The sequence below is a fragment of the Thermobia domestica genome, chromosome 16 (genome assembly GCF_964235325.1).
Source record: "Thermobia domestica chromosome 16, izTheDome1.hap1.1, whole genome shotgun sequence".
Classification (NCBI taxonomy): domain Eukaryota; kingdom Metazoa; phylum Arthropoda; class Insecta; order Zygentoma; family Lepismatidae; genus Thermobia; species Thermobia domestica.
The window spans coordinates 1,486,524-1,512,604 of NC_137469.1; the positions used below are offsets into that span (position 1 = coordinate 1,486,524).

The 26,081-nt window shown below is 36.5% G+C and overlaps 1 protein-coding gene across 2 annotated transcripts; it reads right to left on the minus strand.

Moving 5' to 3' along the window:
- Positions 1–665: 665 nt before the first annotated feature.
- LOC145672869 (transmembrane protein 115) lies at positions 666–25,337 on the minus strand. Of its 2 annotated transcripts, XR_014128692.1 has the most exons (4): positions 24,311–25,337; positions 15,322–15,495; positions 7,821–7,947; positions 5,083–5,218 (listed from the first exon to the last, which is right to left on the minus strand). XR_014128692.1 is itself a non-coding variant. In XM_081742041.1 (3 exons), exons 1-3 carry the CDS (start codon positions 25,015–25,017, stop codon positions 4,957–4,959), a joined length of 1,143 nt encoding a protein of 380 aa, XP_081598167.1. In that variant the 5' UTR covers positions 25,018–25,304; the 3' UTR covers positions 666–4,956. The 2 variants fall into 2 exon arrangements, 1 of the variants encoding a protein (XP_081598167.1); XM_081742041.1 differs by lacking the exon at positions 7,821–7,947 and having other exon boundaries at positions 666–5,218; positions 24,311–25,304.
- Between the last annotated feature and the right edge of the window lie 744 nt (positions 25,338–26,081).

Sequence of the window (26,081 nt, forward strand, 5' to 3'; positions counted from 1 at the left end):
CTTTTCTAATGACTTTTGTCCTACTTTCATCACCTGAAAAAGGCTCAAGGAGACAGCCAAAAGCTTTGAAGTCAGTGTACAGGAACTTCACCTCTGGTGCGTCTGGTTTCTGAGTAGATACTAGTTCTCACCAAATGAAAATGAAATCTTTAAGTTTTACGTCCAACGATTACGCTGGCTAGGCTAAAAGAGATGGTAATGATGAGAAATGATGGAAACGGGAGAAACCCATGCACACGATGTTTGTCCATCACAAAGTTCACTTGGCGCGAGCTGGGATCGAACCAGGGACCCCATGCACCAGTTATGAATGCTCTACCACTGAGCCACCGCGACCCCTTCTCACCAAGTGAGTTTTGTGGTGAACAAACATCATGTACATGAGTTTTCTCGAGTTCTGTTTTCGCCACTTTCTTCCGGCTAAACAAGACGGTGATGATGAAAAATGAAATCATGGGAGGAAACTGGAGAAAACCCATGCATACGGTGTTTGTTTACCACAAAGTCCACTTGGCGCGAACTACGATCGAACCAAGGACCCCATGCACCAGAGGTGAAACCTCTACCACTGAGCCACCGGCCCAAATTTCTGAGCATGTTAGCGTATTGTTTGCCTGTTCAAGTTTTTTTTCTGGATCATTAGGAGAAAGAAAAAAAAAACAATGTATTTAACAACAGTTTTATTATTGAAACAATTATCGGGAGTTTGGAACTGAAAGCCAGAAACAACTGACATTTCCATTGTTAAACTCTTTAACCCCCATTTCATTCATCAAAAAAATAAATGTTGAGTTTTTAAAAGGTGAAATGCTTTCCACCCACAATAATAATGCAAAGTACTCCGACTAGACGTAAATTATTATTTTTTTCAGACCTAACAACAATTGTTTTTCATTTATTTATTTACCCTTTGGACTTCCATTTTCTTTACATTATTTTTCGTTCTTTTTCCATTATTCTTTGAAAAAAAATACACATTAATACTAGTAAATCTATGTACATGAAAACGATCCAACACAAATTTTGTATCGTTATGAAAATACAGATATTACAATCTATCAAATGCTGATATTAGACATCACAGTTAAGTTTGCTGGTTTCTTTATTCATTCTTATATATATAAAGATTTTATTATTTTTTTTTTTTTTTCGTAAGGAACAACAGTATTATCTGAAGAGTTAGAATATTTGTTTTCTTCCGCCAAATATATATGTTAGAAATTAATGGTTGAAAGATGCACAGGGAACAAGCTTTGGAGATACACTCTACACATGAAAACGTACGAAACCACCATTCCTCTCTAATGGAAGACGCTCGTTTGCAAAGTTACATCCAAGGAAATGTTGTATTTTTATATCAATTTCTGTGATGTAGCCCAACTAGGATAAAATTATAAGGCAATATTATTTCTTAACGAAGCTCCAGACACAAATCACATGAAAGTAATTTTACGTTGTAAATGTTACGAACGGGAGATGAAATTGAACTGGATCCATCACCTATATTTAAAGACACTTTTTATAAATAACGATTTACATTTTTGCTTTCATGTGGAAACACTGTGATATTGGCCATAAGGAAATGCAAATATTTTTTTTTTATAGTAATCTTTGTTAATAATACGTAATTAGTAACACCATTCAAGTTTGTAACTAAATAATTTTGTATTTCAGCACTGGAATACGAATGTAGAAAGAAGCCTCTTGGTTTCTTGTAAAAATCACACTCAATAAAGACGAAAACTGCTGTTTTGGTCTTTACATGAAAATAAAAATAGTGTAAACTGCCTTTCGTAATCAAGATCTGTACTGAGGGAGTTTTACAAGCCAATGGTATATCACTGCGATAGAGTTTGGCAACACCTAGTAACACATTTCCCAAGAAATTAGTCTTTTGAACAATTTCTGACTGAGTTGACAGATTCCCGGTAGAACTGGTTAGATTCGGATCCTACGTGACATTGTGGGTCCAATCCCCTGCAGCTCAGGTAGTTAAAAAGAGATGTTAAATTTTTATCACCGACAGAATCACACAAACAGATATTCGTCTAGTGGAAATGACAAACGCCCGAATGCCCTACTTAAAGTAGTCCTGAACCAGGAACACTTCCGTTTGAGCCACATACAAAGAAAACAAACAAGCGATGCCTCTTCATAAATAAAGGAACTGGTGCCTCATTTTTGGAGTAGAAGGTCTCTTGATTTGTTTGTAATACAGATTAATGCTTCTGTATTTGGTTGTTTCTTGTAACAATTTCCATTTATATAATCATCCTTCGCCTCCTTCAGCCCACATAAGGCATCGAACGCCAAAATCAAGGCGAATATTACTGTAGGGGAGCGTATCTTATTGGTCGGTGCTGTCTCTCTTCTCAACGTCCTGTGAATATCTATTATTTTCACGAAAGTTTCAGTGTGGCCAGTATAACTAAGAGTTCGCTACTGATTCCTACAAATTCCACGGCGCACATCATAATTTGTATTTAGTATAGCGGCTTTTCAAATAGCACTGGAGACGAAGCTTAAACATGCATGATGAACTTTTACTTCGAACTATCTTCAGTACCAAGAAATTAAGAATCTTGTGTTTCAGTAGAGCCATTCGAAGAAAGATTCAACTACCACTAAAGCAGTGGTAGGGGCAGGCTTAATTTTCCAGTAGGTGATTAAGGCACATTGGGAAAGCGGACGCTCAAAAGTCCAAAAAATAAGTAGATGAATACAATATTTGTATTTTAACAGATACCGTTTAAATTAGTTTAGTATCGACGGAGAGATCATAATCTTAAGTATTCTGTATTCATTGGAACATCATTTGGAGCGAATGAGAAAGTTTCCATATATTTAATTGGTATTTTCTTTCGCAATATAAGTTTCTGTTTTTCCATATACCTGATAACGTTTTCTGTCACAAGGAAAAACATCCAGCAACTTCTTAAACTTGTTCCATCGTTTTATAGTCCACTGATTTATATGAAGAACTATTTTTCTTGAAATCTATTTACATATGTCTTGCTTCATGAAAATTAAATTTGTTAATATATTATGACAATTTAAGTAATAATAAACCTACATTTCATGTAAATTGAATTTGATGAACTAAGGAACATTTAGCAAGAAAGCAGTAAAACTAGGTTACTAAAAGTCTTGTTCATTTCAAAGCAAACATCCCCCGGCGTCACCACTTAAGATTTTTAAGTATCTTGATATATTAATTCTGAGCTTTTACATAAAACAGACCAACAACAAGCTTCACCACATGATAGGTGGGTTTGAACAACCGGTAGAGAGTACATCATTATGCACACGCTAAGTATGATTTCGCCACGAGCTCACTATTCCTGACCCTATGACTTGCCTCCAGACTCTTCCAGAGAGTTATAACATTAAACTCAATTTACTTTGCACTTCGCATGATGTACGGAAGAAAGCAGGCGAAGATAATTCTTACACTTTTGCTCACACATACGAAATGCCATATATATGCATTCTTGTGTTCTTCCATATAGATTTAGCATGCTTTACATTAGCAACAGCGAACTAAGAGAATAACTGAAGTTTAACATCTTTTAAAAAAGCACCGATGCTACAGGACATGAAACCTATCTGAAACGACTATCCGCACGCATGAGCCACTTGACCACCATTGTTTGGGTATCTCATTCTATGGCACTACAACGTGAAAACTTTGCCAAAAAGAGCGCGGGATGACATATAAGATGTCCTCACATTGCAGTAATACCTGAAAAATTTGCATATGGAATAACTAATTTTGAGCCACTGGGAACAATATTTCATCCACGAATCAACAAAAGTATAGCACTCCATTTATTTTTAAAATATATTTAAAAGGGAAACATATTCTAAAGGGCTTGTTTATTCTCCTTCATCCACTTGTTCCTTATTTGACTTTCTTTCTCGAGTAAGGGTAGCAGGGATACATTAAAACCGCGTTAATAAGTATTTGTTCGTTCGTAACTAAATAACACAAGCTAACTTTTAGTTAATATAGTGATACTTAAAACATTAAATTAAAAAACAAAATCCATTACCTATCGCTCAAGAATTACAGAACAATCATGTTAACTCATTCAGACATATTTTCCACTTATTGATGCTCCCGTGTATTCCAATGGTCTATATACTACTTTTGCTTACTCGATTGCTGGCTGAATTGACTTAACATAGCATTCTGTATTAACTGGCGCGCTACCTAATCTGGAAATAGGAACTAAAGTAATCTAATGTCAAGTAAATAATAAAACCACTACAGTGCCAAGGAATTAGTGGATAGGCAACCTACAGCGAAACTGAACTTGATTTTACAGGCCATGTTTCCGACTTACCTTTTTTCGTCATAATCTTTGCATTTTCACTCCTTCTACATTTTTTGTAACCTTTCTGAGGATACATTTTTGTCAACTCCCCACTTACTTTCTTCCCTTTTAAATTACTTCCAATATAAGTATATGTAACCTTCTTTTTCCGTATTAAAATTCCATGAATTACTTTTCAAAGTTATTTTGTAATGAATAGTTATGCAAATACAACTTTCCAGTGATTGCAACTCCGAAATAGAGTGTCTCTCAGAGCAAAATGTGTGTGTAGAACGTAACTCCAAAAATATTTTACTGCGAAATTTCTTTGAACACAGAGTATAAAACTAACAAGAACAGAAGAAAAACCTATTTATGCTTGGCATCACTTGATTAGGTCTGGGCTTTGTTATAGAAGAGAGGATTATTCATTTGAATATAAATACATTAGCTGAATGTCCATAGTTGTTGTATGCAACTGCACAATACTAACACTGAAATTATCTTTTGTCGAAAGAAGGGTCTTGGTTGTTGAGATTTAATACTTAGAGGCGATCAATCAGTCTTTATTCTTTCTTAAGTCAAAATGTCTGCCTCTATTTATTCGACCTATCTATTTTATATTTTATAAAACAGACGGTCATGTCTTGGCGGTGTCCCCGTCGCTACCTAACGATGAAGATGACGCCTGTTGAGGAGGTTGGGACGCAACCTCGTCGCTGGGGATGGCGATCGTCACAGACTTCGTTGAGGGTTTGGTCGCCTCGTGCACTTTGGATGCCGGTAATAAGGATGGCGAGGGCACAGTCGACGCTGGGTTGTTACTCTCCTCCATGTTAGGCCACGCCGGCTGCTGCTCCACTTTGCTCAGCCTCTCGCTTAACGCTTTTAAAGCTATTTGCCTGAAACACATTTAAACAAAAGCCTTTAATAAAACAAGATCAGTGGACTCGCCATTTCATTTTTAATTTTCAAAACAACTAAAACAAAACAAGAGTACCAAGAGTTTGGCTTCTCAGTGGTTTTGAGTTACACAACACTTGAAAGAACACTGTCAATGTGTCAATTTACTGTTGACTAGCTTGAACGACCATTGTAATGGGTCGATGCACAAGTAAGTGCAGTTTTTTTTGGGTTGGTAACAATGCGGCGTGAAGCGATTGTTTATCGTTATTCCGTTGTTTTACCGTAGACCTGAGTTCGTGTGTTGTGAAACACAGGTTTTCTTGATCGTGGACGTACTATTGTATATATTTTAGACAAACTAATATGGAATGTCACATTTTACTCTCCGACTTTAACCGAGGATCAAAAAAACCTTGAAGTTTTGCGTCCCACGGTTATGCCGGTTAGGCTAAAGGATACGGTGATAATGAGAGATGAGTGAAATGGTGGAATGAAGAAAGTGGAAGGAAACGGGAGAACCCCGAGAAAACCCACGAGCACGGTGTTTGTCCACCACAAAGTCCACACGGCGCGAGCTGGGATCGAACCAGGGACCCCAAGCACCGGAGGTGAACGCTCTACCACTGAGCCACCGCGCCCCCCTAACCGAGGATCAAGTGCAGCAGAAGCTGTGAGAACAATTTGTACAGTCCACGGAAATCAAGCAATTGCTGAAAGAACAGCAGCACAGAAAAGCTTGTCTTGACTAATGGCTAACAGATTTCTTCCAGTTAAAACCAAAACAGTTCTACAGGCGAGACATTGAACTGCTACCTGAACGTTGGCAGAAGGTCATAGATAGTGAAGGTAAATACATCACTGAGTGATTGTGAGTTAATATGAGTGATAGTAAAATGTATGCAATGTATTGTTACACTCGTAGAATATGTTAATGTTATGCATATGTTGTATTTGTATTTGAATTAATAGAACAGCAGAATAATAATAAAATATAAGAACCGCACGAACTTATGCATCGACCCAATATAACATCATGATTCACTAGTCCTTGAATCAATGATGAAAACACTCCGATGTAGCTTCATGATCAACGCTTGGGGTCTCGCATTTCGAGAAGGAAATACGATACACAGCTTATGAAGTAACAAGAATTATTACACATCACGTAATAACAGTCAAGGATTTTGGTTGTTTGAAGGAGTATGAAGCCTACCTTTTTGATACTTTCCTTTATTTTGAACATTAAAAAAATATTCCAAAAAGATCTTCTCTTAAGAAACAGCAAAACTTTGGAGAGAGTTGCTACAAAAAAGTGAAACTGGATTTTTATTGACATGTTTGAGGGTTTAACGCCCTTTTCAGCACAGTATCTATTATCAGACGTCAAGCCTACAGGTTAACGTGATGTCCAAACTACATTACTCCCACCGCAATTCGAATCCGTATACAGCGTTCAGAGCGTGTACGATAACTAATAACCACGAAAGAACGCGAAAATGAGGAAATTTGAGTAAATTCTTAACTAATTTTACAAAACTTCTTGCAAAATCTGAAATAAATAAATAAATAAATAAAAATGACTTAACTAGGGTTACCATCCATTAGAATTCATTACATAGAGTAGTGGTTCCCAATCTTTCTTAACTGCGGACATACTTTGTTAAAAGCGCACGACATCGTAACACGTTAATTTGATTTTTTAAAATTATTATTAGTAACACAAATTATAATAGCGTAAGATTATGTATTACTGAGCATTGTTGCAAAATAACCAATCATTAAATGCTTCATGAGTTTTTAAATTCTAAAATTTGCGACACAATCCTATGGGATCGACACACCAGTTGGGAAACACTCAAATAATTACGAATGTTTTAGAATTCCCTCGTGGTTATTTGGATAGCATACGTGCTTTTCGCATGGGCGTCTGGGGTTAGATTTGGAGTTCATATAGTTTGGAATTACGTGAAGCTATAGATCCACTTTTCATACAGTCCCAGTGCTCAAAAGGGACTCTAAATTCCATTCAATGAGATCAACTTTTCTTGGGTCTTATTATCTTAAAAACTATAACTAATTCACGTAGCCTACACTTGAATGCATGGACTATTATTTTATGCGATTTCAGCGTTCACTTAGCTCAAAATCAGAGGAAAGAATGGTCACAACAAAACTAATGTTTATACTGTGGCATTTTGTAGAAAATGTATTTTTGTCTTATGGAAAAAAAAAAAAATCCGACCAATGTTCAAAAATTGGCTATTTTGGTCCCTTCTTCTAAGTTTGCTGTAATTCTCTCCTAAGTTTGTTGCCCCTTTAAGTTCAAATTTCAGGCAGTTTTTATGTCTTTTTCGTAAATTACTGAAACACGAAAACCAGAAAAATAAAATAAAACTTAAAAGGGACTGAAGAAACGTGGTTTCGAATAACATTTACAGCTGCTATTGTAAAAGAATAAAAGAATAGGGATTATTATTATTATTATTTTTAAAAAGGGGATGTTTTTCACAGATTGAAACCATTATGGCCAAATAGAAATAGAAAATTTCAACGTAGAACATCTAAATTAATTATATTTAATGAAAGCGAAAGCCTTACCTGAAAAGCTCCCAAATAAAAATAAGTGATCCCTTGCACCAAAAAAACTGGTTAGAAGTCCCACTTTATCCGGATAGTTCTAGCATTTTCCTGCACAAGTATGATTTCAATATTTTCCTTGTTTACCCTAAAAAAATATATAAAACAGTCACTAACCGGATAACTATAACTATTTCGTTGGATCTGACTCTCCTTCAGGTGTTTACAAGGCTACATGGGATTTATATAGACCTAAATATTGGGAGCTCTTCACGCAAGGCTTTCGATTTTATTAGATTTCTAAATGTCTTCCTTGCGCAGTCATTAGCAATACATAGGTACAATTATACTTTTACACGTACTATATATTATTGCTGATTGCCACGCTTACGTTTTTAAAATTGTCCCTATCATAATGATTACTTCAAATGGAATCGCGTTTCTTCAATCTACAAAATTTCATGTTATCTTTGAACCTCGATTATTATCTTTCGTATTTATTCAAATGTGGATACATGTAATTGTCCCCGCGTGGCTAATGATTTACACGTGGTACTTCTTTAATCCGCCAATAAAAGCACATTATTTACTTAGCAGCGTTGAGTCTATGGGGTTAAATTATACTAGTAGTCTCCTAACTTTTTATACCTAGGTCCTTTGTACTGACCCTCTGAGGTGTCTTTGTGTAAGTAGTCCCACATTGGCTTTCTCTTATAACGTCTTTTAGCCTCAGGTTGTGTGCTCCAGGTTGAGAATCACTGAACGGACTCCGATGTAAACAGCATCTTCGCAAGCTAATGTTCTAATACGTATCACTCAATTACCAAACCATCTAACCACATGGACTTTCATGAGTAGTTTCCACATACATATACAGGGTGTCCATAACCTTTTGAGTCAAATTTATACAGGTGATAGAGGGGTCCAATATACTCATTTTGATAGAGGAAACCAAAGGTCGAAAACGGCTAGTTCAAGGGTCACGCCATCTAGAAGTTAGAGCAATTTGTGGGAAAAAGTACGAAGTTTCAGTAACAAATGTGTTTATCAAATCGATGTAACCTGCTTTATTGCCCATGAGGACATCAAGTCTTTGGTGTATGAATCGGCAGTAAAATCCGAGGAAGCCTTGCTTGCAAGAGTCCTAGCTGCCTCCTTAACCTTCGGATAATCAAGGGTGTTACAAATGTACCCGACGCGTGTTTTATGTCACAGACGCCCGAGGTTGGCTAGCGTTCTTTACATTGTGGGCCGGACTGTAAGGAAAATTATTTCCTCAATAACAATTATATTGTAAGGTGATCTGCTTACGTATGTGGCTAAAAACTACACTGGGGTACATTTGTACCCTCCTTCGTTATCTATTTTACAATTATTGTAAAGAGTAAAATAAAGAACAGTTAATATTAGAGCTTATTGCAACCTTTCCAAAAATATTACGAAATTAATATAGTTCTATTGCGTATAAACAAATTTCCGTTTCGCTAATCTAACCTACCTAAACTTACCCTAAACTAACCTTACAAAAAAAAAAAAAATTATCGATGCCGCAAATAAGGATATTTCTAATTGCAAAAATTTGTATTGGAGTACACCTCTACCCCTGTTGGGAATTCGGAGTTAAAAATATCATGGGTATCTAAGGGTTAAGGTGCAAGAGACGCAGGGGATACTTGAGCGAGTGAGACAAAATTTCCTTAGGCGTTGTGTGTACTACGTGGATCGAGGATGGTGGTCGTCACTTTGTGCAGTTACTATGAGTATTTAGTACGTACAGTGCAGCAGTAGATTGTTTGTAATAAACCTTACATACTCAGATGTAGTATTATGGACAATAAAGCAGGTTACATCGACTTGATAAACACAAGTGTTATTGACACTTCGTACTTGTTCTCACAAATTGTTTTAACTTCAATATGGTGTGGAGCTTGAACTAGCCGTTTTCGACCTTGGGTTTCCTATCTCAAAATGTGTATATTGGACCCCTGTATAATTTTGACCCAAAAGGTTATGGACACTCTGTATATATAATATAGCATAAAACGCTCACGGGGACTTACGTTAAGTCTATTTCACATAAGGCTCCGTATTCTTTACAAGCATTGAGATTACTTATCAGAAGGACGAGAGAAAACATAGAAAAATAAGAGAGAACATAGCATAACTCAACGAGGTATAATGGCAACAATTCTTCCAATAATAAAAAAAGAGAAAGAAACAGAAATAACATATTAAACAATTCTAAACAACTTAAGATAAATAACCGTTTTACCAACGCCTGTTAACACTAGTTATAATAATATGATTCATTCAACTTAACTACTATTATAAACTATTAACTAAACATTCAGTAAAGGGAGATATTAAACGACTGTTGATGAATTGATCGATTAAATATTGCGGAAGTTTGATACAGAAAACTAATAAACTAAAGAAAAACAAAATTTTACGTTTCTCGCCATTCCAAAACAACACGTAACACAAGCCAATAAATTTCAGACACGTCTACGGCTATCTTTATGACACAAAAACTATTTAACACCCAGCCAGAATTACAATGACTTTACACAAAGAATATTTACTAGTAAAACCTGGATTTAGGGTTTAGAATTCTGGGCTTTCGGCATCTATGGCCATTTAGCTCGTCACGTATAATGGATAACGTCCCGCGGCGAGCACACTATCCGGGAAAAGGGAAGGAAGGAAGTGGACTACGACATATAAGTTAGGTCCCATTTGGCTGGTGAGAATTAGGAAAACCTCATTCAGGATGACTGGCCTGAAAAAGCTTTTTACACTTTTTCGACCGAGTGCTCCCACCGGGAATCGAACTCGGGACCGCTCGCACCAAAGACGAGAGCGTTAGCGACTACGCTACGCGGAGTCACATTTATAACCTGGATAAGTGACTGTAAGAAGTAGCTACAACAGGGTGTCTACTAAAATTCCAAAATGAAATTTCGTGACCTTTTCTTTCCCAAATCATAAAATTTCCTAAAATTTTTAAGAGCGAATGTGCGTGCGTATTAGGCCGAATTTTCATCCATGCGATAGAAACGTACTTTGCTTGCGATTTGGTAGCGTCTAAAGCCGACCATAGAGACATTTTTGATGCTGAATTTTGACGTTTTATGGAACAACATTTTCCAATCTGTACTTACATTTGTACAATTAAAAAAAATCGTGACCCAAAAGCTAAATTAAGTGACTTTCATGACCGTTTTCTGATTTCGTGGCTTCTTCGTGACCGATAGACACCCTGTACAACTGTAAGTTTGTAAGAATTTTTTCATTTACCTTCTTCTGTCCTCATAATCCAACTTAATTTATCATTGCTCTTACTTTCAAGCTTTCAGTTCTCCCCTGGAGCCGTGTTCACGGAGAATAAAAAAAGAGTTAAAGAAATAAAATCATCAAGGAGATATGAGGGGACGGATTCACCGGAAAACAAAACATCTTGTCGACTGCTGTCGGTAGCGGCGGGTTCAAGCTGTGTGTTCGTTTCTTCAGGCAGGGAAAATTGCCAGCTCATTAATGTTCTTGTTGTTGTGCCAATACTGATGTAATAATAACTGCTTAACCAACCCTTATTTAGCTTCTTTTTTTTTTTTTTTTTTTTTTTTTTTTTGAAAATAAAATTTTAAAAAATCCAAAATAGGTATTCCTATTTCATTCATGGCAGCAAATAAAATTTTATGAGTTTACAATATTATGTTGTGTGTTCTTTTTCAGCGTTCCGCAAGACCTGAAACCGGATCTTCTACTTTAGCATCAGATGTTGTTTCACTCGCGATTCTAAATTCCTTTTCGTAATCTATATATTAAAATGCTAGAGAAATTTATGTGTTCTTGGATATTTATATATTTGTGGCCAATCCTTTCGACAGTGAGCTCTTGGGAACCATACGCTCTAGAAAGATGACGTTTTCACTGATCGATTGCAAAATTTGTGTAGATTGTTCAGTTCTAATTGAATATATTTTTTAATGGCTGTTATTTCTTTATTACTTTTTTTTAGGGGTACACTGCAAATGTTGAAATTTTTAAAGTAAAGCGTCATATCCTACGAGTTATACATTCCAATACCACATATTTGTATGTAGGCGTTGTATCTCTCTCAGGAGTTTGTTTCATGGCCAAACCACAATGAAAAACGAAGGATAACCATTTCTCCAGTCTGAGATGAATCTTTATTGTTTGGAGTGTTTTGCCTAATGAACACCATATATCACTGACATTATAATATAATTAATTGTATGTGTAATGTATATGCTTATTACATACTGCATGTAAGAAGAAATAAAACACTAATCATACATGAATTAGAAACTCCAACTGGAAGTAGCCTCAAATCTTGCAAACGGTGAGAGATACTGAAAAAATAATCGAAAAAAAATATTCCCCTTTTATGGCACCCCTTCTCGATTTTTATCAAGACGTCTTTCACTTTCGTCTGTAAAGGGGCTTATTCAGATGTGAGGAATGACAAGGAGATTCATGCTTCTATGTGAATGATGTGCTGCGTACAGAACGCAGGTTCAGCTAGTGCCTATATAATCTTCCAGGCAACTACACTCGTAGACCCCGATGTTTTCATCGAGATCGGTTTAATAGCTCTACAATTGGAAAATATTATTTTCCAGATTTTTTTTGGGGGGGGAGGGGGCAAGAGAGGGGAGGGGTCAATGCTGTGCTAATTTTACCTATGTGTTAAAACATTTTGTTTCCTTGTCTTCAAGTGCTGAAGATGGAAAAAGATTTTTCTGGCCGAAATATATCGAAATGTATTGCATATTATTTTGGAAATTTGACAAGGGAATAATTTATTGTTATTAGTCAATTAAACCTAAAAATAAACAATTCACTTTCATTTCTATTCACGCGAAATAATTTATAGCATGAATATGTTCCATTTACAGCTGCATTAGTTATCAGAAATATTATTAAAATAACCTCACTGTCTTCACGAGGGAACATTTTTATCATAGGAAAATTATCTGTATACTTTACTTAATAAACTTCCCAGTTTGTGGAGTAAGTAAAAATTGCGACTTATACAGAAATCTCCGAATTCCTCCACTGGGAATTTAATAAGAAAATGATTGTAAATTTCTAGTATTAATAGACTGTCGGATTGAAAACTACTTTTTCTGAATGCTCACAATTTGTTTTATTTATAATTATGAAGCTTCTCAGGTAAGACATTTCTATAAACTTCATTATTGTCCAACAAGAATTTTAGAAATGAGATTATATATATATAAAGCGAACTTGGCCAAGAATTAGTTTTTGGATTTTTGAACGGCCCTTAAATCGAGTTTTCGTATTTTCTACGGAATATGGGTTTGGCTACACTACATGTAGTTCTCCAGATATAAGGCCTACAAGAAAATTTTTGCCTGAAGTATATTGGATCTTTCGATCCAAAAATCACTCTTCGGTACCTCAGGTTTTGTGGAAGGCAGATCCAACCGCTGTCCTCTATAACATTGGATATCCCCCCAATAAAAGCTGAAGATTTAATTTTGTATGAACAGATAATAACTTATTCAAAAGGTGATATATATTTTAATTTTTAAAGGACACACATTGGCATTAAACGTGAAATACAATACCTGACAAAGAGCCTCCACGACACTGCAAGCACACATTTGTTCTCTTGACGAAATTTTCTATTACTTTTTCGCATACTGAGCTCAATTCCCGCAATGATAGGTAATCTTTTCCATCAGCTATGATACTGTTGGCCTCTATACTTAACCCCAACTTCCATCCAAAAATAGAAAAGAAAAATGAAATCTCGATGTCCAATTGCAGTCATTACACAAACTTGTGACCTGGCTCCGCAAAATAATGACACGTTTTCAATGCTCCAAGTGTATGCATAGCCCGACAAGAATAACTGGCTAAGTTGGAATTATGAGTCAATATGACATAACAAATAGTCACACTGTCAAGTACGGAAGGCAACAGCCAGAAATGGTTCATTCTCAGCCAAACAGTGGTGTGTTGGTTTAGAATCTTTTCAAACATTGTCATTGCTGTCAAAAGTGTTGCTGATCTTCCAGATCCTTACGCGACCCCTTTTTTAAAGGACAGAGGTGTTGTCAAAGGTAAAATGGAAAAAATGAAATGAAATCTTTAAGTTTTACGTCCCACGGTTATGCCGGTTAGGCTAAAGGAGACGGTGATAATGAGAGATGAGTGAAATGGTGGAATGAAGAAAGTGGGAGGAAACGGGAGAACCCCGAGAAAACCCACGAGCACGGTGTTTGTCCACCACAAAGTCCACACGGCGCGAGCTGGGATCGAGCCAGGGACCCCAAGCACCGGAGGTGAACGCTCTACCATTGAGCCACCGCGCCCCCCCAAAAGGTAAAATGGAAAAGGACACATAAGGCCTGCTATACATTATGTAAGATAAATCCTAGGAAATATCTTAGGATTTATCTTAGAAAAAATGTTACGATATACCTCGTAGGAAATTCTATCCTTTTGTGCCATACACGTGAAGATCTTTCCTGTCTGGCCGAATGACATTGCGATATCTTGATCCATAGTGCATTGTGGTAAAAAAAAAATGGCGTCTACAGTTGAACAAGCAATTGGTAGTATGGGGATAATGTTAACAACACTATTAATTAAGAAAACATACTTCATCAGTCCCTGCACCACTCTTTATTTTGTTGAGTATTTTTTGCTCTTTCACCCACATACGATCGCCGAAGTGCACAAATAGCATCTTCGCTCCAGCTCATAGATTTCCTTTTAAATATCGCGCACAGATTACTTCGTATCGTAGACAAATATGGCGGGATGAAAACAAATTTGTTTTCACTTTCTCTCACCTGATGTCGCTTAAATCAAAATTTTACGATTTATTTTTCGAAATAGAGCGTGCTCTAAACAAGAGAAACCTTATAGGATCGTTCAGGACATAGGAAATAACATGCGACCTGATGCCATACACGTTGGGATTTTGACTCTAGGAAAAATCGCAAGTCTTCCTAGGATCTATCCTATAGTGTATGGAAGGCCTAACAAAACCTAACAATGAGGAAAATGTACATGGCTGGGCTTGTGATAGACACCGTCTACTCCATTCCACGACGCATTTTTCATAAACATTTGCAAAAACAGTTAGAAGACTGCTGCTGTAAATAGACTTTCACAATTTTTCGATTGTTAGTTATCTTTCGCAGTTTTACCTAAATTGTGTCTTTTATACTTTTTAATGTGCCTTTTGTTCTTTGACAAAGACTCCGTGTACATGTATATGGAGTGGTGAGTACATGTTTTTAATCTATGGAAAAGTCTGAACTCCTTTATAGTGTTTCCACAAAACTTCCTCCAGGTCTATGATAAATTTCCGCATTAGTAACGCGTTTTCACTTGTTATCGATTTATGATTACACCCGTTAAGTGTCTACATGATAGCTGTGGCGTCTAATCAGCAGAAGGACAATGATAATTAATTGAAATCCTGCGCTCTTATTTGAACACCCCATGAGCTTCGCCTTACCTCCTCCTTTCCATGTCGTGTGTGTCGATACCAGGCAAGCTAATTGTGATCGCCGAAGGAGCACTAAGATCATATTTCCTAACAGGTCGTCGGCAGATGCCGATGCGAACAAGGAAGCCATGCACTATGTTGCCAACCACTGCTATTGGAGGCTGCATCACATTTGGGAAGAAGCTGGAACAAACGAAAGATAATAAAATAGACTCTAAATTACTTTCATTCAACAATTATTACATTTCACGTTTCAGATTAGAGTTCAAATATTAATATACCACATTATGAAAATTAAATGAAATCTTTTTCAATTTTACGTCGATGTTGCCAGACACCCTCATTTCTCGGGAAAAGTATGCTCCGTGACTGAACCTCAGGATATTTAACCTTACCTTAAGTCCCACAGTATGTTCTGTAGGATGAAAGAGAATGGCCATGAAAGAATTGATGTCATGAGCATATGGTACGAAACCAGAATATCCACAGAGACGATGTTCTTCACCACAAACTCGCGACGTTCGGTATCGAACCGCGGACTCTAGAACCAAACGTAAGCGCTTTATCACTGGACCACCATTCACCACTTATCACAATGTAAAAAAAAAAGATTAAATAGCATTATATATATAACACATGAAAAGTAAATATAATACCTCCCATTCATTGAAACTCTTGAAGAATATAATACTCTACTTCTCTAAAGAGCTCCTCTGTGGATAAGCGGTTAGCGTATGCGCCTCTAGCATGGGAGACCTGGGTTCGATTCCCGGCAGGAGCTCATGTTGTTCGGATTCCACGTTAAACTTAAAATCAACTCAACTCTACTTCTCTAAGTGATATGGCCACCCTTACAACTAGAATGAAATCACTGCTTATCCTCGGTCCCTTCAGGTACTAAAATTGACGAATACACTGAACTCACATATTTATGAGTCCACAACTAATATGAAATAAACATAAATCAGCTTATGTTGGCCAACATAAAGTCCTACCACTCACATGCATTTTTAAAAGAAATACAAAACTTGTAAATGAACAATACAATTGTTATTTACTTTAATTTGTCGATTGCTTTATATATAGCAGTATTTTGTCCTACAAACTGCATCTTAACACGTTCACTATCAGCAGTTACACAACATACGCAAATGCCCAAAAGCCACATTTCTTAAACGCCTGCCTCAGTCACTCGTAAGTAAAATCATCCTCAAGTTAAAATTGGTTTTACTGCTATACTGTTAAGTCAAAAGAATTTGAAATTTTGTATATACTTACAGACGATGATCTAGAGTGCGTTTGTTTTTTCTTGACACGTTTCCCGCCTAAAGGATGGATCTGTCTGCAACGCCACGCTGCAGCTAAGTTGTGAGTTACAATACGCTAGGAAATACAGCAAAACGCCACACCGCTCACAAGTCACTGTAACACCCCTTTTCGCGTATGACAACTAAGCCCTTCAACTAACCGCCATATAGCAATGACCTCATTTGATGGGCTGGCTGATAACTAACGTCACTTACACGACAAAGCCAATAAGACGTCTATTGGATTAAAACGTTCACGTGAGTGTTAGCAGGAAATACTTTAAAAGCCAACTAAGTGCACTGGCGGGAAGTGTGCCAAGATAAAACAAACGTACTCTAGTATGATTTAACTAAAGTCAGATATCCACCTCAATTCAATTCAAACCAAGGTCAGATATAGGACCGACCATGTTAAAATAAATCAGTTTTTTATTATTCTTTGTCAAAAAGGTAAATAAATATGCACATTTTAACAGAACTTGTAGTTTATCAACTGTCAAAACATCACTTCACAGAATATAACCCATTTAGATTTTACCACTTCGAACCCTATGATCAACTGCTTTACTATTATATCGTATTCCGTGAGATTGTGAATAATGTGATTTAATACGTGCATACAACGTTGATGAAACTTACATTTTTGAATGAATCTGTTGACAATATAGTTCCAATTCTTGTCAAGGTTACCTTCATCCAAATTTAACCTGGGTTTCTTCATTTTTATATAATAATTCAAACGCATTCTTTTCAAAGTGTGATTAAGTTTGTTTAATTACCTTGTTAATACTGTAATCGGATATCCCTGGATGTTTGGAAAGGCTTGAATTAACAGCATTCTGATCTCCAGAGTCTCTTTTATATTTCTTGATCTTGGTCATTTCTGTTTGTCATACCAAGATAAGTTTTCACACTATGCATAGCTTCATATACTCCCGCATGTACATTATTATTATCAAAATACATTCTGACGTAAGTAAAATGTTTACATTAATCGAGGATTTGTAACTTATCTGTAAACCATATTCCTTCAGCAAACAATTTAAAAAAAAAAAAAAAAAAAAAAATGACTGTTGAAAACCTTATTACAGGGCATCCTATGGATACTCAAAGCTCGTTTTCGTGCCTGAGGATAACACCGGTTGCGTCTGTTGAGATGATTTTGTTGGGATAAACACTTGAGCACCGTAAGATAAGTCATATCATTTATCGAAGAAAAATGTGTGTGACGGTTTCTATATTTCATTCGATCAATACTTCATTTCTTCACCTTTCTATAATAAAACCCTTAAAGGATCTGCGTTCCTAGAATGGGTATATGTGTATTTCCTAACGTGCATATGGTAGAAATATTCAAACGAACTGGATTAGACTTTATGTAACTATGTATATGCAATGATGCTATTTTGCTCTGAAAATATTGATAATGGGAGATCTTCATTTAGAAGATAATAAACAACCACCACACACTAAATTGAATTTTCGAATTTCTTTTTCCCCACACTGAGTGCTTTTGTCACTCCATCTGTGTCCAAATTACCATCAAGTCTGTTGAGAAAGGTAGGTGCTTCGAGTTATTGTGTTTCACAGCGACAGAAATTCCTTTTGAAATCTAATCTAGTGCAGCTTATCTGCACTTTTCGTGAATTATCTCCTTCTAATTCAATGATATATCATAAATAAAATAAGACTTTTTTTTTTTTTCTATATGGATTTTTCTTTTAAAGGACAATGGTATCTTTAAAATTTGAGAATTATAATAACAAAAAGTGATATCGTCTGAGAACAATATTTACAAGTACGCTCTACAAATACTTAGAGAAATACGTTAAGAGGGCTCACAGCACAAACTCTTTTAACAGTTCTAAGAAAACTTTTGCATTTTTGATGCAAGGGTACAAAATTGGAATGAGACTTCTACATACACTGGTTGTGTATGTGGAATCATTTTTTGCGGCGATTTCTTTATGAAAGAACTGACAACTTACCGATTCTCCCTTATACTGAGCAAGTAGACTAATCTAAATTGTCAACTGTTAAGTTTTTGAGAAGATGCTTTAGGAACAATCACATGATATTAACAGGTCTTTCTGATTTGGAGAAAATAAGAATGTCAAGAATTTCGGGAATATATCGTTTACTATGCAAATATGCAGGAACTGTGTGGCTAAAAAGCCCTAGCCACTGCTTTAGTGGTTACCGAATGGCCTTTGGTGTACATGGTCCCGAGTTTAATCCCCAGTAGGAGAGCACAAACACACAATCACTCACAGTCATTCTCTTCCACCAATCATCTGTCTCCTTTAGCCTGAAGGACATAATCAAACTAAAAAAATTAATTTCATTTTCATGTATGAGTACGATTTCACTGGGAGCTTTTAGATTTTCCTAAGTCAGCCTTTAAGAACTATCAATTTAAATATATTTACTCACCCAGAAATTAATACATTCACTTACTCAATATACAGAAGAATAGTTAAATTATCCTTCTTTTATGAATAGCAATATTTTTTTCTTTCCATAAATAACTAGTCTTTTAAGAGATCTTATTCGAAATAGATTTAGAGAACAAAGAGGTGACATCTCAAACAGCACTGTCAGGGTGGATTGATTTAAATCAGTTTGATCTGTTTTTTCGATTATGGAAGATAATAATCACAATACAATGAGACTCAAATGTATATACAACACAGTATGAAAACGAGTATTTCATCCAGAGGATAATTAGGGAAAATCCCATTTTGAACAGGTAACCGGACAATCCTGTTTTCTTCTTATCGTACGTAACATTGGATTTTAAATCGTTAATTATTCCAACGGGGAAATCACCATCGACATTTAAGACAAATTCTTTTGTGTGCACCTCTGTTTCTTTTCAGATAACAGGGGCGTATTTTGAGGGATCCGATCCCCTCTCCGACACTTAATTTCTGGTAGGTCTTTTAACTTTAGGCGAAATTTGTAAATAAATATGCCCCTGCCAAATATCACTAACTTTGGTGAAAAAAAGTGCCATTTTGATAAACGTTGCTGTAGTTTTTCCTTAATGCTTAAGACACATTGTTTGGAATTGAAATAGGCTAACGACTGGGGATTAATTAAAAACTGAACCCCAATACTTATAAATGAAAATTAATTGAGTTTTTTGAGTCTTACGTCCCACGATCGATTATGCCGGCTAAACTAAAGGAGACGATGATGAGAAATGAATGAAATGGTGGAATGAAGGAAGTCGGAGGAAACGGGAGAACCCCGAGGAAACCTACGCACAAGATCTTTGTCCACCACAAAGTTCACTTGGCGGGAGCAAGGTTTGAACTCGGGACTCCATGCACCAGAGGTAAACGCTCTACCACTGAGCCACCGCGGCCCCTAACCGCAATACTTAAATGGCATAATTAACATTGAATACTAATTCCTAATGTTTTTTCTTTAGTTTGCGACTTGTATTATACAAGGTGAAAAATTAGATTTAAATAAAAATAATCGATTTGAATAAAAAAATCAAGATTCTTTTCCTCCCTGAGTATTGTAAATGTGCGTTCCTTGGTCATTAATTAATTACACAGCGTTCACTTGTTTTGTCTGAAGCGCTCCATGAACCACACTATACTAATTATTAACTTTATTATTATTAATAAATGATAAGGTTATTAACTTTAGCCAACAAGAAAGATAATGGTTCATGAAGCGCCCCATACTAAAATTATTGTTGCAAGTTGTTCGAAAAAACGTCTAAACCGGCAGAATATTAAGCGGCTCGAAAGAAGACTTTCCGTGAAATTCAGTTAACTGGAATGGGTTGGGATGGGACCACAAGAACAGATGTAGATATTTTAATTTCGGAAATGAACCTACAGATTGCAGGGGAAGCTTGTTTGGTATGTCACCGCATTTTACTCGAAAGTTAGAACTAGGGATAGCCGGAATCGGTTCCACTGGAACTAAAATCTTATGACCATCCCTACGGTAAACCCGAGGTGCTGGCAGGCTATGAACAGTGTGTTAGATGAAATGGTGGAAGCGACAGGCAGGCGCCGGCCGCTTGACTCATTTGGCTAAATACCCACTGGTGGCCCAAAATTTTTTTTCTGGGGGCACAAGCGCATGGTCCTCTTTGCAGTGTTTTGAAGGTGAACTTTGTGCCTCCTTTACGGGTCTTTGGGGGCTTTCGGATCCAGGTCTGCAACCGGATCTCTGAGAACCGGTTCCACCGGAACTTTGTGGCCATCTCTAGTTAGAACATGACTTATCATTGTTTTTCCCTTAACTGCTCAAATAACCGTGCTTTGTTTGGTGAGTTCTTTATGTAACTTGCTACATTATCTTTCACATGGTTTTTACGATATGTAGGCTACAGTTTAACGTTTGAATTTAATATTTATGATATTCCGGCTTTTATGGACACTTAAATTTTATGACTAAGCAAAAAAAAGGTGTATCTTTACCGATCTCTTAGTTAAAATATATTCTTACCACCTGAAACAAACTGCAATTACGCATGGCTTCAACGTCGATATTCTTTGTGCAGAATAAGAATGGTACGTCAAATCAAAGCAGCATTTTGTTTTTCACTTTTATTGTTTTAAATGACTCTCCACAGCGTTCTGGATTGTCATTACCCTGGCGCATGCCCAAATAATAGCGTACAGATTGATAATATGCGTGCAGGTATTATTCTAGTAGCTGTAATCCTATTATATTCAATTAGTTTATAACGAAATTCACTCGCAGCGTCTTAGAAGGTCTGTCTTAGGACAGGAGTTGCATTCATGGGTGCACATTCACTTTACGAGGACCTGTCCTTAGAAGTATAAAAACACGTTCGGACGCAGGCTATAAAATCGACTGTGAGAAAAGCACAAACCAACTTATGATAGATGGCAATTGAAAACAAGAATGCTATCTAACAGAGCCAAGGCAGAACAGCAGCATGGGGCTCTGCGCGCCAGCGACGGAGGGTTTGCGCAAATACGAGGATACTGCAAGAAAATACTTGATATTGCATAAAACCACACTTATTCGAGCACCTACCTGTAATGGTTTCACACTTGTAAACATGATATTCTGGTGTCCTACATTGTGAAAAATTCCTCCGCAAGTGGAATTAAATATCCTACATAATCCCCTTTGATATACACTTACTTATTTTAATTGTAAAATTACTATTTTTGTGACGGACTATTCTTAATCAGTAACATTTTCTTTATGTAATCTATTATCCTTCGAAAGAAACGACTGATATTCATTATCTCCCCCAAATCCTGCACATATAGGGCATCATGCAGAGTCCCCCTGATGCATGATTAGTGCCATACTAAGGAGTTCGACTAACTATGATTCGCTCACTAGTCAAGAATTTAGTATGGCGCTAATCATAACTTCAAAACGACTCTGCTTAAGGCCCATATAATCTTCAGTGTTACTTACTTTACAAAATATAGCTGAGTGAGTGTAAAGGGTTAGAAGTCCCGCAGGGCCAGTTTCTTCTTTTTGTCTATCACAATTTAGCCCTTCCCACCAATATATATATATATATATACACTCGGTTCTTGAGCCATAAAACGAGTTGGGGAAGATACTAAATGCCATCCGAAAGAAACTTGTGGGTGAATTTTACGATGTTCGCTTCAGTTGGTATCACAGCTGTGAGCAATTACAATCGATTACGTACAGGTTTACTTTTGGCGCACCACTAGAAAGAATTGTTGAAAAATTACAATTCTTTTACGATTTGCTTCTTAATAGGGCAGCATATCATCACCAAAAACACAAACCAACCTGTGCTACGTAGCTTTTTTCCTTTAAAAAAAAGCACAAATGGAAACCGAGTCAGGACAGGACGAAGCTTGTGGGATCTAGATATCTGCACGGACCGAATTCTTTGGCCCGAGCCCGTTAAGTTTTTTTTTTAAAATTCTTGCCCCAAGCCCGGCCCAATAAATTGTAAAAGTTTCATTTTGTAACATTTTTCATGGGCACACTTCTTCAAAGTTTGCCTTTATTCTAATTATAGTTTAACGAAAGCCAATAATTATTAAAGAATTGAAATTAATCGGGCCCAGCCCGGCCCAAAGAAACAACAGAGTCGGCCTGCCCAAGCCCGGCCCGTGCAGGTCTCTAGTGGGATCACGCAGTAGCGGGTTCGAAGGGAGCAGGCGCATCAGCGATGGTGGGTGGGTGCCCAAGTGATGGTAGAGGAAAGTAGTGGGTTTTGTGGGCAGGTTGTAGAACACAGGTCTTCCATACAGGTTAGTAAATAGTTTGGTTCTTTTTTGTACCGAAGTTTTATATTTAATTCACATAGCATTGCCGAGCGAGTGAATGTGGGTTAGAGCCCCGCAGAGCATGTTGTTTTCTGTCTTTATTACAGCTAAATGGAAAGGGGGACCTGTGTTCTAGAACCTAGCCGGTTTTGGCAATGATATGAGTTTCAATAGCAATTATTACGGTTCATACGCTAACACTACACTTATAAACAAAATATAAGTTCTATACACTCTGCAGAAATATGGCGCCGGTACAAAATAACATCTAATAGAGCCATCCTTCATATGCACTCACTTATTCTATCCGTCGTAAAGCACTTGTAAAGATTTTACACTAACTCTACACCAGTAAACCTAAAATACAGCTGTATTATTTGATTCTGTCGCCTTCAGAAATTTGTTCCTTATAAACATCCCTTTTCATGCAAAGTATTACATTTTACCTCTAAATCTTCGAACATGCGGTTCGCGAAAACGACACCTACACCCTCCATTAGTTTTAACAAAATTGATCCAAAAACTTACGGTAAATTTTAGAATACACCCTACAGCTCTGCATCAATAAGTAGGACCGCTTTAAAAGGGTATTCTAGAGTAGAGGAAGATAGGGATAAGTTGTAGTGGATAGGTTCGGTTTAGTTTAGGGCTAGGGAAGTTTGGACAGTTTTTTTTTTTTTTCTTTTAACAATAGATTCTAATTTCTTATTTCTGCGCAAGGATACCAACTCAGGTGGGGGCATTTATTCCGAAGTTGGGCGTCCCCTTTCGTTAAGTTTTTTCGCTGTTATCTCCTTTCCACACATTCTGCAATTTGTTATTAGGTTCATTAATTCGTGCTCTTCACAAACTATTAAAAGATTTTGCTCGTTATCAACGTATTGCTTCACAAATGTTAAGACTGCTAGTTCATTGCCCTTGTACATTCGCCATGTTCATAACATAAATGCTCGTTTCTTTCCCACAATGCAACTGTTCGGTTACCTTGCGCCAAATAGTTCCCTCTGTTCGCCGTATAGTCCCATGTTTATAACCGCTTATATATAACAAATAAACAGATTTTTTCGAGACTCTTATATATTATCAAGCACACAAACGATCAAATTACCCATATCTTTCCTGTAAATTTTAAAAATTTCGCTGGAAACGGACGCCCAACTTTGGAATTTAACCCCAGGTGGGTATTGTAGAGCTAACCCCATACTTACTTTACACGTACCAACTTATTCCTAAAGTAGTCTTTTAAACGGTTCTACTCACTGATGAGCAGCTGGAGCGTGTATTGTAAAGGTTATCGAAATTTTTACTTAGTGTATGGTGAGTCTCCGCTTCAAAAAGAATTGCTATTGAATAATAGAACTTATAAGGAATTTTAACTTTATTTTGTCGGCATCTGAAAATAATTTCCTCGGGAACACTAATTACCTGGCAAAAGTGAAATTATCAGCCATATCTCCTCTTGTTCCATTACTATGTCGCTGGTAAAACCGCAGGTAAGTCCAGCTTACTAGTAAACCTGATGTAAACATTGTTGGGTAAGTTCCTTCTAACAAACCTACGAGCCATAAGATTAGTGACAGAGTCAATACGCTTAACGGAATGTTACGATTCGTTAACTTCCCGATTGGAGTTTTTAACAACAAGTGGTCTGGCATTATCTGCTTCACAGCTACAGACACAGCAGCAATATATCCTGCTAAACCATGAATATGGACTGTAAACAACAAATCTGTGTTGAATGTACACATATACAGGAACAAGTAAAAAAATGCACTTAGTACAGCTACTCCTAGGTTCACAATACCAAAGAAAGTCATCATTTCTAGTGCTCCCCATAAAGGTTCAATTAATTTTCCACACAAACCAACAGTTATAATGTCAACACAAACTTCCCAAAAATGTATCTCAAGAAAACAGTACGTAAATGCAGTCCATATCCAGAAAACTGGGGGTAACAGATATCCAGGAGTCACACTTATTACACGCACAGTTGTTTCAGAAAATGACAGGAAATAACTACACAACACAATGATGCACACTACTTTAACAAACACACTTGTGTTTCCCAATAAAGCTCGAAATTGTTGTCGAATATAAGGAATATTCTTACTTAACGCCCTAAGGGAAGCCATTTTGTACCACCTCGATGATAGCGAAATAGTTATTGATGAAAATAGCAACGTTCAGTACAATTGAAGTCGTGGTTTTCGTTTCACATTACTTAGAATCATAACTAACACAATCAAAATATTGCACATATAATAGACAGCGGTTATTATTTGAGGAAGACAACTACAGTAAGTTCTCTATTTTCTACATTATTCGTAAATATACACTTATTATGACTGCTTTTGTTTTCATAACGATTTCACACAAAATAGCAGCGTTTTTGCATCAGTGCTGCCAGTGTCAAGCAGCAAGTAAAATATTACATCGTAGTTATTTATTAAATATGTGATTACTCCACATAAGGTGTCTTATCGGCATTCACGTCGTTTGCAAAATGATGCCAATAATGGAATTTTATGTTAGCTATCGGCACAAACTAAAACGAAAAATTTACGTTGCAATAACCCAAACCGCTATGGAATAAGGGCCCAGGTTTTCAAACTCAATCGTTGGCAAACGATATTTATCAATGTTTACCTTTTTTTATTCTTTATATTGTGCATATTAGTTTTCTTTTTTCACGACACTTTCCTTTAGAATTTTGTGTTCGGATTTATTCACCATGAAAGAAGCAACCACATATGAAGTTATTGCAATGCAGATTAAGAATTGCTCAGGATAAAATGATTAGGACTAAAACTCATATTTCATAATTCTAATGTAGGAATGCCCACAGAAGATATAATGACGATTATTTTAAACAAATTTAAAATTTTCTATTGTTTAAGTGATTAAAATTTTATATATATATATATATATATATATATATATATATATATATATATATATAAATCAACAATGGTGGATGGAGTCGGTTCACGAATGTAACAATCCAGAATTGTGTTTGCGCAGCGTAGTGGCTGACCAGCAGAGTCTTGGTCAAAGTTATGATGACGTAAATAATCTAATCTCCAATGATTGCTTGAAGATTGACAACGATGAATTAAATAAGTTTACATACGATGAAAAATATGTATCCTGCCCTCATTGTGAAAAACATCTGGCCAATCAAAGAGGACTTGCTATC